The following is a 15,933-nucleotide window of genomic DNA, read 5'->3' as shown; positions in this document are numbered from 1 at the left end:
ACGGCTGTCAGCAACATACACCTTCCATTGGTTCAGCAAGTTTGAATTCAAGTAAAATAAATCAACCATGCTTCTCTCTTCTTTCCTTTAATTCCTTGTAATAAAAATAAGTGTAAACATTTACTAATTCTTATGTCTGGAGTATCACCCCATTTCCTTATTTTAATTGGTAAATCTCTCCCGATGAACCATGGGCCTAGCCTTTGGTGGAGAGGCTTACGTGCCTCAGCGATAGAGATAGCCATACAATAGGTGCAGCCACAATGGAGGGGCATCTGTTGAGAGGCCGGACAAACATGTGATTCCTGAAGAGGGGCAGCAGCGTTTTCAGTAGTTGCGAGGACAACAGTCTGGATGATTGACTGATCGGGCCTTGTAACATTAACCAAAACGGCCTTGCTGTGCTGGTACTACGAATGGCTGAAAGCAAGGGGAAAATACAGCCGTTATTTTTACCGAGGGCATGCAGCTTTACTGTATGTTTAAATGATGATGGCGTCCTCTTGGGTAAAATATTCCGGAGGTGAAATTCCCCCATTTGTATCTCCAGGTGGGGACAACTCGGGAGGCTGTTGTTATCGGGATAAAGGAAACTGCCGTTATAGGGATCGGAGTGTGGGATGCACGATTCCTTAATTGGGCAGATATGTTAGAAAATTTAAAAGGGGAAGTGGATAGGTTAAAGTCAGATATAGTGGGAATTTGTGAAGTTCAGTGGCAGTAGGAACAAGACTTCTGGTCAGGTGAATAAAGGACTATAAATACAAAATCAAATAGGGGTAACACAGGAGTAGATTTAATAATGAATAAACAAAATATGAGCAGGGATAAGCTACTATGAACAGCATAGTGAACACATTATTGTAGACAAGATAGACACGAAGCCCACACCTACCACAGTAGTACGGGTTTATATGTCAGCTAGTTCCGCAGATGATGAAGAGATTGAAGAAATGTATGATGCGATAAAAGAAATTATTCAGATAGTCAAGGGAGACAAAGATTTAATAGTCATGGGGGACTGGAGTTTGATAGTAGGGAAAGGAAGACAAGGAAAAGTAGTTGATGAATATGGACTGGGATAGGGAATGAAAGAGGAAGCCGCATGGTAGAATTTTGCGCAGAGCATAACTTAATCATAGCTAACATTTGGTTTAAGGATCGTGAAAGAAAGTTGTATATGTGGAATATGCCTGGAGGCACTGGAAAATTTCAGATAGATCATATAATGGTAAGACACACATTTAGGAACCATTGTTTTAAATTGTAAGACATTTTCAGGGTCAGATGTGGACAGTTTATTGTTTATGAACTATAGATTAAAACTGAAGAAACTGCAAAAAGGTAGGAATTTAAGGAGATGGGACCTGGATAAACTGAAACAACCAGATGTAGAGAGTTTGAGAGAGAACATTAGGGACTAATTAACAAATACAGGGGAAAGAAATACAGAAGAAGAAGAATGGGTAACTTTGAGAGATGAAATAGTCAAGGCAGCAGAGGATCAAGTTGGTAAAAAGACGAGGGTTGGTAGAAATCCTTGGGTAACAGAAGAGATATTGAGTTTAATTGATGGAAGGAGAAAATATAAAAATCCAGTAAATGAAATGGGCGAAAAGGAATACGAACGTCTCAAAAATGATATCGACAAGAAGTGCAAAATGGCTTAGCAAGGATGGCTAGAGGATAAATTTAAGGATGTAGAGGCATATATCACTAGGGGTAAGGTAGATACTGCCTAAAGGAAAATTAAAGAGACATTTGGAGAAAAGAGAACCACCTGTATGAATATAAAGAGCTCAGATGGAAAACCAGTCCTAAGCAAAGAAGGGAAAGCAGAAAGGTGGAAGGAGTATATAGAATGTTTGTACAAGGGTGATGTACTTGAGGGCAATATTATGGAAATGGAAGAGGATGTAGATGAAGATGAAATGGGAGATATGATACTGTGTGAAGACTTTGACAGAACACTGAAAGACTAAGTGAAAAAAAGGCAATGGGAATAGACAAAATTCCATTAGAACTGCCATAGCCTTGAGAGAGCCAGCCATCTGGTGAACAAGATGTATGAGACAGAACACCCTCACATTTCAAGAAGAATATAATAATTCCAGTTCCAAAGAAAACAGGTGTCAACAAGTATGAAAATTACCGAAATATCCATTTAATAAGTCATGACTGCAAAATACTAACACGAATTTTTTACAGACAAATGGAAAAAACTGGTAGATGCTGACCTTGGGGAAGATCAGTTTGAAATCCATAGAAATGTTGGAACGCACGAGGCAATACTGACCTTACAGCTTATCTTAGTTGATAGACAAAGGAAAGGAAAACCTGCATTTATAGCTTTTGACAATGTTGACTTGAATACTCTCTTTCAAAATTGGAGGTGGCAGGTGTAAAATACAGGGAGTGAAAGGCTATTCATAATTTGCACAGAAACCAGAAGGCAGTTACAAGAGTCTATGAAAGCATTGGGGAGGCAGTGATTGAGAAGGGAATAAGACAGGGTTGTAGCTTATCCCCAATGTTATTCAATCTGTATATTGAGCAAGCAGTAAAAAGGAAACAAAAGAAAAATTTGGAGTAGGAATTAAAATCTGTGAAGAAGAAATAAAAACTTTGAGGTTTGCCAATGACATTGTAATTCTGTTAGACAGCAAAGGACCTGGAAGAGCAGTTGAATGGAATGGACAGTGTCTTGAAAGGAGGATATGAGATGAACATCAACAAAAGCAAAACGAGGGTAATGGAATGTAGTCGAATTAAGGGGAATTAGAACGGGATATTTTTTTCACATTTTCAGACTTTTGTCTCATTATAAAATTTGCAATTTTCCAAGTAAAATGATATATAGATCACTTATAAACTCACATGAGATGTATTTTATTTTTTTAAATATAATCTACACCAATTGAAAATGTTAAAATTTTTTCGTGCATTACTTGAAGATCTAATAAAATTGGTAATTTTTTATATAGAAGGCTGTGGATTGCTGTTTTACAAAAGGTCATGCCCAGAAGAGGATGGGCCCCAGGTTGAGGGACAAGAAACTTTCTGATGGTAAGACCATAAGAGGGAGGTTGACAGACAAAATGATTGATGAACTACAGCAGTATTATGTGATGGCCATTATAAATAATAATGAGGATTTGTTGAAAATGAAGCAGGCAGTGTGGGCTGCCTTCTTCCACACTGTCAACTGATGAAAAACCAGTATACCACCTTTGCCCTCCTGGACCTGATTCATGGTGCAATTACTGCAATGCCCAGTACTTAACTGAAACAGTTCATACAGCCATAAACATTCCATTCCAGCAGCAGTCATGGATATCGTAAAACCTGTTTACAGAAACGTGGCAAATCCTGAATTACTGAAGAAGTGTCTGCATGGTCAGACTCAAAACCCCAATGAGTCGTTCAATAATCTGATATGGACTCGCTTACCAAAAAATGTTTTTGTTGGGATGAAGACAATAAAGTGAGGGGGGGGGTCAGTGATGCTTTTAGTGATGGGAAATCCTGGAGCAAAGAACTTGAATGGGTGGACAAGGTTCGCTTTGATAAAGTATGGTATGCAGCACATTTGGCTACTAAGGAGTCTGAAAAGAAAAAAACTTCGAAAAAGATCAAGAGGATGATACACAGTATGGTGCAGGGCGCATTTGAGTGGACAAAAAAATTAAGCGTATGTTAAGTGAGTTACAGTCTCTTTAGAATCCGTTCCTGAAAATTTACATTTTCTGTTGCATTTTTCCCTAAATCTCAGAAATCACTTAGCGTAGAGAATCCACATTTTCAGGAAGTAACAGCATACATATCCTGAGTCTACTGAACTAAAGGGAGGACATAATGTTATGTACTAATTAAAATTATTTAGGATAACATACAAAAAAGTATACAGAATTTGAATCGTGTAATTAAAAAGTTGTATTCCCAAAAGCAGTGGCTGAAATGCAATTATTGTAGTTCAGTAGACTCAGAACATACAGTTTAATGTCTTGCAAAAGTTTCCTGTCAGTGGTTGCAGTGGTTCCTGAAATACAGGGAGGCCAAGTCACTAAATTTAACATTATCAGAATAGGGCGTTCCAACTCCCCTTAAATCAGGTAATGCTGAGGGAATTAGATTAGGAAATGAGACACTTAAAGTAGTAGATGAGTTTTGCTCTTTGGGGAGCAAAATAACCGATAATGGTCAAAGTAGAGAGGATATAAAACGTAGACTGGCTATGGCAAGGAAAACGTTTCTGAAGAAGAGACATTTGTTAACATTGAGTATAGATTTAAGTGTCAGGAAGTCTTTTCAGAAAGTATTTGTATGGGGTGTAGCCATGTATGGAAGTGAAACATGGACGATAAATAGTTCAGACAAGAGGAGAATAGAAACTTTCGAAATTTGGTGCTACCAAAGAATGCTGTAGATTAGATGGATAGATCACATAACTAATGAGGAGATACTGAATATAATTGGGGAGAAGAGGAATTTGTGGCACATCCTGATTAAAAGGAGGATTGGTTGATAGGACATGTTCTGGGTCACCAAGGGATCACCAATTTAGTATTGGAGGGAAGCGTGGAGGTTAAAAATCATAGAGGGAGACCAAGAGATGAATACACTAAGCAGATTCAGAAGGATGTAGGTTGCAGTAGGTACTCGGAGATGAGATTTTCAAATGATGTAGTTGCATGGAGAGCTTCATCAAACCAGTTTGTTGACTGAAGACAACAACAACAACAACAATTGGTAAATTTTACATTCTAGCAGTAAAAACTTTTGAAAGTAATTTTTTGTAAATGCCCAGATTTTCTGCATTTAAAACTGCTTTTAGAAAATTCCTGGACAAATGCCCATTTATAAACATTCTACCCACTGGGCATTTTCCCAGTCGACATCACTACACCTGTTCCATTTAGGGGGACCGTACTGTTCTGAATCCTGTGGTGCAAGGCCTGGAAGTTGCAGCCTAGCTTGTTACAGGGCCCTCAAGTCTCTGGAACATTATTGGGGTTTTAAATCCTATCATGCCTTCCTTTATAATTTTGTAATCATCTCAGAAGGCAGCCTGTCTCCTGGTAAGATGTTACCAGAGAGAACACACAAATATTTTAGAAATAATTCCTTAGTAGTTACATTTTTCGCACTAACTTCACAGTATCTGGGAGAAAATGTGGTGGATTTTGGATAATGGCACTTCAACACAATCTAAGGCTATGTTGGAGAACGGTGTCTAGAGACATTATTCAGGTGGTGGGGCCCCTTTTTTTTTTTTACTTCAACACTTATCGGTGAAGTTATCAATCAGGAAAGGTAAAACAATCCGTTATCTTTGTGGAAACCAGGATCTATCCTGTTTTATGAAATGATGTACGTACAAGATAAATTGATTATTCCATTTTATGTCACATTTGCCCTGGAGCTAATCAACTACTCTTTGATTGTTTTAGTGTTTTTCTGTCCCCAAATGCAGTGTGTTAAGTGTGACTGTCATACAGTAATCATACAAAATATTTGTTCCTTTGATAAAGGTTTTGGCAGGTTAGAACTGTTGGCCAGACAAGGACTCGGCATAAAATCAAACAGCAGCTGTTGCTGTTCCACCTACTACTGTAGGCCTAAAGAGTAAAATGTCTGCTGGGCTGTGGGAGTTACAGTGGTGGTGTGGTTTGAAGGAAACACATGGCACTGTCGATGCACATGTTACAAATGAAAAATGAAACATTAAGTACTTTGTTTTATGTCTCATATAGTCCTTTCTCCAATGGAGGAACACAGGAGAATAAGGAACATAGTCACTGCCAGGTTATTGCACCTCAGTTCTAAACTGTGTCATTGTTACAAGTTTTATAGTTTGGTACTGTCTTTTATGATGGTCTTATTATGGTCACAAAACATGGTATTAACCAGCAAAATTTGTTAAACTATTACTGCAAAAAAGAAGAAAAAAATATGCTCTATTGTTCTTTCAGGCATGCACTCCCTTGGACTGCTGGGTGTGCTGCTGCTGCTGCTGCTATCATAACTGTACAAAAGTTTTAAGTATACTGTCTTACCTTTCAGTGAACCAGTGAAGTGTGGTGATATAATAAGATTAACACATTTGGCAACTCTGAAAAATCTGCATTCACATCATTTCGCCTCGCCTCTGTCAGGTGACCAGGAAATCTCAGCATATGGAGATGATAATGGTAAGCTATCAGCACACCTAATCAATCAGTTGTGTGGTTTTTCATTGAATTAGTTGTACATCTTTTATTCAGATAAAAACTAAGAATTTACAATTGAAAGACTGCCTGCAGATAATGATGTTTAGTTACATGAGAAATAATGTTATAACCAAGAAAATTTAAGGAAAATTTTTCTTGCTGCAGCAACCAGAATCTGATTCCAAATACAAGCACATAAATTTAGACAAAATTCCCCATGTCATTGAGTATAACATCATTACCAAATCACTGATAGTGTTCACATACTTTCTTTTACCATTTCAGTTGTAGTGTGGCAACTGACAGACCACAGTTTTTGAGAGATGTTGCTTATAGGCATATTATATTACGTACACTATAACTGTGTGACACATCCTCTAATATTATTTTTCTAGTTGAAAATGATGTAAGAAATGGATATTTGTTGCAGAGTTGTACAGTGCGTAGTAGATTTATTTGGTCAAGATGAGTCCACAGACTCCAGCAGAAGACTATGCAACTAAGTTGACTTTCTTAATGTGTGGAACTACTTTCAGAATTCAAAGATGATATCCCAACAGAGAATCATATGTTCCTCCCAATACACATTCAGATTAAAGTGTAGTTGATGCAGTAAAATGAGATAAAAACTAGAGCTGTGCATTGTATCAGATTTAGGCTGTCGGTACACCCATGACAGGCTGGCCAATGTATAAATCATTGTTTCCCTTTCAATATTGAAAACTACTGGTTCGTAATAAAGTGTTTTCAACTAGAGCAAAGCAAATATGAAAAATGCTGGAAAAATTATGGGCACTATGAAAATTATTCCTTCAAAGTGTACTCCTGTGTCAGCCATGTGACATTTTTATAGCAAAGGGGGGGGGGGGGGGGGGGGAGAGGAGAGGGAAGGAAGAAAAGAAAAAGAAACAGAGTACATCTGAATTACTTATTGCTAAACATGAAGATGCAATCAAAATTCACTCAAGTGTTCATTGAATTCTGATGCACCAGCATTTCATAACATCTAACTAACAAGGGGAAGTCTTCAGCTGTGGGATCAACTTTCTGAAACTGTTTATCTGGTGTTGTAGATAAAGGTCCCAGTCTTTCGTCCTTGTGAGCCATTATTTTCATGTATTTGCCAGGGGTGGGAGTGGGGGAAGGGGACAAACCCCGGTATTTCGTGTTACACTCAGTAGTTTCAAAAAGTACTGTTTTACAGATTTATTGTGTAGTGTAATGAATATGGTAAGGGCCTTCCATACCGAAGGCTGTGGGTTGGAATCTCATTGGGTAATTCCAAATTTTTTATGTTTTAATTTTTATCAGAAAGGCTTTGAGCATCATTTTTGTTCAATTAATTGGTTTAAATGTAATTTTTTATTTCTATTCCTTTGCCACATCATTTTAATCAAGGTATGCACTTTTTTCTGCTCTAATTTTTTTTCTTTCTGTTATTATTTTTCCATTTGGAATATTTGAGAGTTTGAATTTAATTATATTTATTTATTTGTTGTAATACTTAAACATTTGAATATGCTACTTCCTGGTATATTAAAACTGTGTGTCGGACTGCTGACTCGAACTCGGGACCTTTGCTTTTCGTGGGAAAGTGCTCTACAAACAGAGCTACCCAAGCAGGGGTGAATGGCTGCAGTGTGTGATAATGTAGGATCTTAGCGTACATAGCCTTACAGACAGTTTCAGGAAGTCGATCCTACTGCTGGGGACCTTTTCTTGCAAGATTCGCCTAGTACAGATCCAAGGTAGGGTATGAGAAGACAATATTTTGTAATTTAATGAAGTGTGCTTCCCTTTGAATTTAATGAACAAAGAATGTGAATGTGGGAATGTAGTATTTATATTTTGTCCATGGTGTGAGAACAGTTTATGCTTTAACCATTTATATGATGATGATTACCCCCCACCACCTTCCCTCCCGCAAAAAAAGTATATCTTGCAACAGAAAATAAATTTTTGTGATGATGGCACAACCAATGTAAATACTGGTGTATTATTTTGCATTTTGTTGTATAATTGATGGATTGGTATTTTTAAATGATTATGCATTACAATACATAAAGAAATATAATTAAACCAGATGGACAAAATTATATGACAAAGGATTTGAAATTAAAGAAAATTATGTTTGAACCAGTTAGTTGAATAAAAAGACAGATGGAAGTCATTTCGACAAAAATTTAAAAACAAAAATCTAAAAACCATCTGACAGGACTTGAATCCATCACCTTTAGCTTATCAGTCTTGTATGCCATCCACTATGCTACGCTGGCACTCGAGATAAACATCTAGATTATAATGCTCCAGACTACCAAGCGGAAAAAACTTCATTTGTTGAGGGCCCACAGCATGAGTGGCTTCAGGGTGGGTTAACATACAATCCTAATGTACGCCATCATAGAGATAGTTTTGAAAAGTTGATCCAACCACTGGGGACCTCACCTTGTAAAGTGGCAACAAATTACTGACTCATTGTACTCAAGAGTGACAACCTCTTGATTACAATTCAGAACTGAGAATGGACTACCACTCACCTCTGCATGACCAGTGGTGACACAAACAACACAAAAAGAAACATTCATACATAATTTTTCCTACAAACATTTTTCTTCAAACATAAGACATATCAACACGTCCACATTTCGAGTCACAAACTGGCTAACATGAACTGTTTGCTGATATGCGGGATGAACACAGTGCTTTTGATTTTTAACCTGGGCTATTAGTGGTTAACTTGTTGTTGTTGTTGTTGTTGTTGTTGTTTCAGTCAGTGCTGTAATGCTGAGCACTTGCAGTTCTCACGTTTTTCAAGTCACTCAATGTTCTTCATGTCATGTTTGAAAAGCATGAATGTGGTGTGATGTTGCCTTTGTAAAAAAATATTTTTCCACTGTGAAAATGGTATTCTGAATGATATTGGATGTGAATAAATTGATTTACAAGATAGCATTGTGTTCATCATGCATTTCAACAAATAATTGGTGCTTTTCACAGTGGCCCGAAGAAATTACTTTAACAAGAGCTAGGTTTTAATTGTTGATGGTAGTCACCAACAATTACGATCTTAATGATCAGCTGCAACCATTAGTTAACAAGGAGTGCATGTTAGACAGTATGTAAACCCATCCTTTCCTAATTATTTCCATCCTGGCTGTGCAATGATGTTAAAATTTCATGGACATAATTAGTTAGAGATAAAATAAGAATACCAGTATTAGTAAATATAACTATAACATCTAAAAATAACTAAAATCTATCAAATGTAACACACAATAGTTCACCCATGTTGAACAGTTGTAGTTGTGCTTGATTTTTTACCTTGTATGGAAGAATGAAAGATGTGCAAAACAACCAAAATATTTTCTAGTACAAGAAAACATGCCATGTCTAATATGTAGCAGTACAACAATAAAGTTTGTACAAATTTGGTGCAGGAATTCTAAATTATATGTTTACACATTAATTTAGTGGAATAGAATATTCACAAACAACTGAAGCAGCTCAGCAGAATTGATAACAAACACTTTCTCTGCCATACTAGTAAAGTGCGGACACAATAATGTGACAGTCGGTCACGAGTGTTAACAAATGAGGACTGGTCTGGGGGATATATGTGTGTGGGGCGAGGGGGAGGGGGGACAGAGCAGAACAAGAAGCCCTGCCCCCATCTTGCAGGCCTGGTAGCCTATGTTCAAGTTCTTGCTCCTGTGAAGACAAAACTAGAAAGATGCTCTTGGTAGAGAACTCTTTTCAAAATAAGAAAAGAAAACAATAAGCAGTGCACAACTCAAAGCAGAGTACACAAAGCATTAGGTAACCGCTACAGCGAAATTGTTTGGTTCAAATGGCTCTGAGCACTATGCAACTTAACTTCTGAGGTCATCAATTGCCTAGGACTTAGAACTAATGAAACCTAACTAACCTAAGGACATCACACACATCCATGCCCGAGGCAGGATTCAAACCTGCGACCGTAGCGGTCGCTCGGTTCCTGACTGTAGCACCTAGAATCGCACGGCCAATCCGGCCGGCGAAATTGTTTGCTGAGGTTAGCAATGTTGTAAATGTGGTAGTTCAGGCCCAAGCTCAATTGTTATCTTGTGCAACCATAGTTTAAAACACCTTTACCTAAAGCTGCCACATTAAAGTGATTGTATTATAAAGGACATTCAATGTTCTTCATTTGGCAATAAATTATTAATCACAAAATGATAGAAAAATCGTCCCAGTTGACTTTTCTCCAGCTTTGACCTAGTGTAGTTCGAAAGCAGTGAATGGTAAGCCATGAAATTTTAACAGTACATAGAGCACGAAAAGTTGTACATTAATCCATATATCCCCCATACATTACAACCAGTTTTAAATTTAAGTTATCTTAAATGTGGCCAAAACTGGCATAACGCTTGCATGTAATTTTGTTTTCCTTTGAAGCTTTCTTAGTCTTGAACTTTTTTGTCTTGAGCTCAAATTCTGTGCTGTTCTGTTTCATTCTGTAGGGAACATTGTGCAACATTTAATTCAAGAAGGAGATATTCCTAAAATGTTTCTACTTTATGAGGAGTAACCCTATATTAAGTTAGCTTTTGCAGTTAAACTGAAGTAGACTGATAAATCCACAGCACATGTGAAACTTACCACAGAAACAAAAAGAAAGAACAACTATTTAGTGACAAGAGCAAGTATCAGGACTCTTATGTGGTATATGAAGTGTAGATCTGAATTTTCCCTTTCCAAATATAGCTGTGGATGGATGTGAATACATCAGGTTCCAGAAACAGTGATTGGTTGCTGTAAATCTTTTCTCAGTAATATGCAGTGCATTTTACAACATTAACTTTCACTTTGTGCATTCCATCTCCTGCAGAATAAGAGTTACAGGATTTTACTTTGTGATTGACTGACAGATACTGGATGACAAGTAAAAGGGAAAAAATGGTTTTGATAAAGTGTCATCATGTAAGACCTCTACCAGTGTCTCCCTCTTTTCAGGTGTTGGAGATTCAGGTGACCACTGGATGGTGTTGTGCGAGGGTGAATTTTGGGAACGTGATGAAGCTATAATGTTGAAACATGTTGATACGGAAGTGTAAGTAGTGAATTTTGACTACATTAAACTGATATTTGTGATCTGTGAGTTATGGTTTGCAGGTTGGAGTGTCACATTAACCATGTGCTAAAGTGCTACTGTGGCCTAACATACTTCCATGTTGTTGAATCTCCAGCTTTTTATGTAGGATTAAAGTTTTTTTTCCAACACATGGTTTTGGTTCCTCAGTTTCCGTCACCAATTTTCAATACACACATACCAGCAGTATGTGTGCCAGTATTCTGTTCCCAGTTCCTATCATGACTCCATCTTCACTTGATGTACAACAGAATCGTAACATTAGTTTACCATATGTCTGTTGGGAAAGGAAACCCATGATGGTATGTTGGTTCTGCATTCAGTTTTTATGACAAAGCTACAAGGTGTGTTCAAAAAGTAAGGTGACTTTGTATTTTTATGAAAAAATATTTATTTATTCATCAATATTCATGTTGTCCCCTTCAAAGTAATCCCCATCAGATGCAATACACTTGTTCCAATGCCTCTTCCAGTCCTTGAAGCTCTTCTCATAAGCTCTTTTTCGTACAACCTTGAGTACTTCCAGTGATGCAGCAACAGGGTAGTCCACCTGTTCCTTGGCCACAGTTTGTCGGTGGCCATTGATGCAGACAGACAGCTTGTTGGTTGTCACGCCACCACAGTGGTTGCAGCTTAACTTGTAGACCACATAACTGGTTTCACAGGTGTATTACGCTACTAAACATGATATCCTTCATTTCAATGACTGCTTCACAGCTTGTGCCATATGGATCCTTCCCACGGAGGATGACGGTTCAATCCTGCATCCGACCATCCTGATTTAGGTTTTCCGTGATTTCCCTAAATCGCTCCAGGCAAATGCCAGGATGGTTCCTTTGAAAGGGCATGGCCAAGTTCCTTCCCCGTCCTTCCCTAATCCGATGAGACCAATGACCTCGCTGTCTGGTCTCTTCCCCCAAACAATCCAATCCAATCCAATCCAATCCTTCCCACCAACACCAGCTTTTCTGAGTTGCGCAGTTGGGAACTTCCCTGCAATATGTCCTACGTTCCTGTAACCCTCCTGGCCTCAAGCTTCCTTAGTCGCTGTACACACCCATCCAGCCCTTTCCCTGCTCCTATTCCTGGACTACACAGCCGTCTTTACACCACCCCACCTAGTCTTTTCTTATTTATTTATTTATTTATTTATATATAAAAACAAAGATGAGGTGACTTACCGAACAAAAGCGCTGGCAGGTCGATAGACACACAAACAAACACAAACACACACACAAAATTCAGCTTTCGCAACAAACTGTTGCCTCATCAGGAAAGAGGTAAGGAGAGGGGAAGACGAAAGGAAGTGGGTTTTAAAGGAGAGGGTAAGGAGTCATTCCAATCCCGGGAGCGGAAAGACTTACCTTAGGGGGAAAAAAGGACAGGTATACACTCGCACACACGCACATATCCATCCACACATACAGACACAAGCCCACGTGGAATGTTTCCTTCCATTATATTTATTTATTTATTTATTTATATCTCTTTCTTTCCTTTTCCGTTACTTCTTCCTCTCCCTCCCCACTCTCCCCTGCACGTCGCCCAACCTGCAGCACTTCACTGTCTGCCATCCCCACTGTACTATTCCTCCCCCTCCCTGCCCCAGCCTCCTCCTTTCACCCACCAAGTTGTCACTCCCATCATGCAGTGGTGCTGCTGCTCGCAGTGGGGTTTCAGTTGCCCGAAACTGCAGTCGTGTGTGTGTGCTTCTGTTTGTCTATTATTGACAAAGGCCTTTGGCCGAAACCTTTAAATTTTAAAATTTTTTTGTTGTGCCTACCTGTGACACAGCATTTCCGCTATATGGTGAGTAGCAACTTTCCTTCTCATAATATAGAGACTATTGATGTATTTGATGAGGGTTTTTAGAAGTCCAGTATCAATTTTCTGCAAATTATGTATCCCTATTAATGCAACCATGTATCACCTGTGCATTTCAGGCCAACCTATTGTACACAGATGCAACAGTCAACTTGTACTGACATGGAGTAATAGTATTTGAATTGCTCAATTAGTGCACTTCTGTTATTTTGCAAAGTTTCAGTTTGAGTTTGTGCACAGCTCTGTGAGCAGATGCTACTAACAGCAACCTGAAGTGCTAAATGGCGTAATTGTGTTCTCGGATGGTTTTCCTAGACCACTCCTAACTTTCCTACTTTCCGCTAAAACTGATACTCCATCTGCTACAGTCCGAGAAATGGGCTGCTGGCATTAGTTCCCACAGCAATGCAGTATACAGCACTTGCATTGTATATGAAATACACTGATTAATTGTGTATGGTTGTGTAACATGTTTGGCTCATCTGTTTACAGATGGAGAAAGTTAATCATCAGTAAAGGTGTTTCACTTAATCCATTTTGTATAAACTATGGAGAAAGTCAGGGACAGAAACTATTAAAAATTATAGTTCTAACCTTGTACTATTTTGTGTATGGGGAACCAGACAAACTCATTTCATTTTTATTCAGTTGTAAATATAACTTTTAAGATTTTAGGCTCAAGTAAATATTTATAAAATATAAATGTAATAGATTTTTACAATTTTCAGCTATTTATCTGCAACTGGTCGGACATATGGACGCCCAATTAATGGCCAAGCAGAGATTGTTGGGGTTCCGACACCTGCTGTGGGGCATGTACACTGGAAAGCTATGGAAGGATTATTTATTCACCCATCTGATTTCAATCCAAAATCTCAGCATACACACACTCATCATACAGAACTGTGAAAGTTGATGCACTGTTACTGCCAAACAGTTGATCAGCATAATCATGCATTCATTTTGTAGTAACAAATTCTTTTATTTAATTATTTTATTGGATTCTGTTCGTGAGAATGCAGTAAATGTACCTGAGGAAAAATCATTTTCTCACATATATTGTAATTATGTGTAAGTTATATTTTTATGCTTGCCTGTCAGTGAGTTTGTTTTGTGTTTTTGAAATCAAAGCCTATATTAATTTTATATCAAAAGATAAAACATATCTCTAGGTTGCTCTTCTGAGCATATAAGTTTGTGATATATTTTAAAGCCTCTTGAATTATATTGTTACAATAGAATACATGAAGACTTCAAATTTTGTACTGGAGCAAGGTATCGTAAACTTTAGTTTCATTCACTTTACAGGAAAGAAAAAGCAAGCACAAAACAAATTGATGTACTAAGGATGAAAACAGTGTCCCCATCATGTGTTATGGAAACACACATTCTGTCATCTTATCACAAGATGTGTATGTAACATAGAAACATTTTAAGGAAAGGATGCCTGTAAATAAATAGATGAAACTTATTAAATGTATTACATGTGTCAGAGTGAGTTTGAAAGAGAAACTGTTTCATCCTGTGAGGTAATGCAAGTATATATTGCTGTGACTGTTATACTCTGCCATTGTAACACATTGAGAAAATCATGAACATTTGAGACAGGAGATTGATTAAATGTCCAGATGAATACAGTGACAAAATATTCATCAAATAGTCATCTGATTCTGCTATGTTCTGGGATAGATACAGTTGGTGTATGACAATGCTACTGATACTGGTGCCATGAGCGCTTGTATTTCCGTTTTATTTTTCTTTGTTATTTATATTTTTCCACAGATTGCTTTATATATCCTGTCATAACAATAATTTTGGTTGATATTGATGCAAATTGCAGCTCTCGCTTATTTGTGAAATGCAAGTAAAAACCCTAGCAAAAGCAGGGAAGGAAATTACTGGAAGAAAGACAGTAAGGCAGCATATTAAGAGTAGGTGGAGAGGTTGGTTAGTGTGACATATTGAGAAGACGGGTGCAATCAAGATAGAAAGCAGAAAGGACAGTGCTTGTGATATACGATTTCCAAGTGTGAGTTGTGTGATGTAACTGTGACATGGTCATGGGCTCAATATCTTATCTTGTGAGGCTGTATTATATGCAATAACTGAACATAAATACAAAATATGTATCACTGTTTCAAAGCCTGCAGTATATGATATGAACCTTTGCATTCCATTCACAAGCATGGAAAAATGAATGGGGCAGTTTTGTGATCAAAGTTTACATGTACATTGCTGTTTTTGATGCATGTAGTTGTATCTGTTATGATCTCATGTTAATGAAATTATCAGCTGCCATGGAAATGGCAGTACTTTCTAATAACAAGGTATTTAAGTCATTTATGTGTGTGATTTTCATTGTGTGCAGTGAATGTAAAGCAGTTTGTAGCTGCAGTGATAATGTTCCATATCAACATTTTTTGTATTATGTATTCCGTTTCATGTTCCTCAGTGTGAATTAATGTTGTTGTGCCAGTAATTTCAGCAAATTATATGTTGAACAATATGGTAAAAAGTTTGTAGATTAGTGGACACAATTAGTCATCACCAGCTCTTCATGAAGGGCAGTCTAAAATCACTTACATACATGAAAAAGTGAATAGAAAGAAATATTCAGACCAGACAAAACGGCATAACAGTACACTTTGCTAATTATGAAGGTATACAGCTTCTTTCCTGTGTAACTATGAACTAAAATTACAGTGCCTCATGAAGGCATACCATCTCTCTCCAGAGAATAATTTCAGTTGCGCTCTTTGTCCTCACCCTGTG

At 37.7% G+C, this 15,933-nt stretch overlaps 1 protein-coding gene across 1 annotated transcript in view; it reads left to right on the top strand.

Moving 5' to 3' along the window:
- Nucleotides 1-15,303, top strand: part of LOC126457575 (stromal cell-derived factor 2) — a 34,659-nt gene extending 19,356 nt beyond the window's left edge. The window contains exons 3-5 of the mRNA XM_050094000.1: nucleotides 6,064-6,191; nucleotides 11,202-11,298; nucleotides 13,890-15,303. Coding sequence (XP_049949957.1) covers nucleotides 6,064-6,191; nucleotides 11,202-11,298; nucleotides 13,890-14,070 — 406 coding nt within the window. The 3' untranslated portion in view covers nucleotides 14,071-15,303. The remainder of the gene's footprint in view (nucleotides 1-6,063; nucleotides 6,192-11,201; nucleotides 11,299-13,889) is intronic.
- Nucleotides 15,304-15,933: the final 630 nt, after the last annotated feature.

The sequence above is a fragment of the Schistocerca serialis genome, chromosome 2, assembly GCF_023864345.2.
Source record: "Schistocerca serialis cubense isolate TAMUIC-IGC-003099 chromosome 2, iqSchSeri2.2, whole genome shotgun sequence".
NCBI classification, from domain to species: Eukaryota; Metazoa; Arthropoda; class Insecta; order Orthoptera; family Acrididae; genus Schistocerca; species Schistocerca serialis.
Note: the sequence above shows the minus strand (reverse complement) of the source record. Positions and strands in the feature narration are given on the sequence as shown.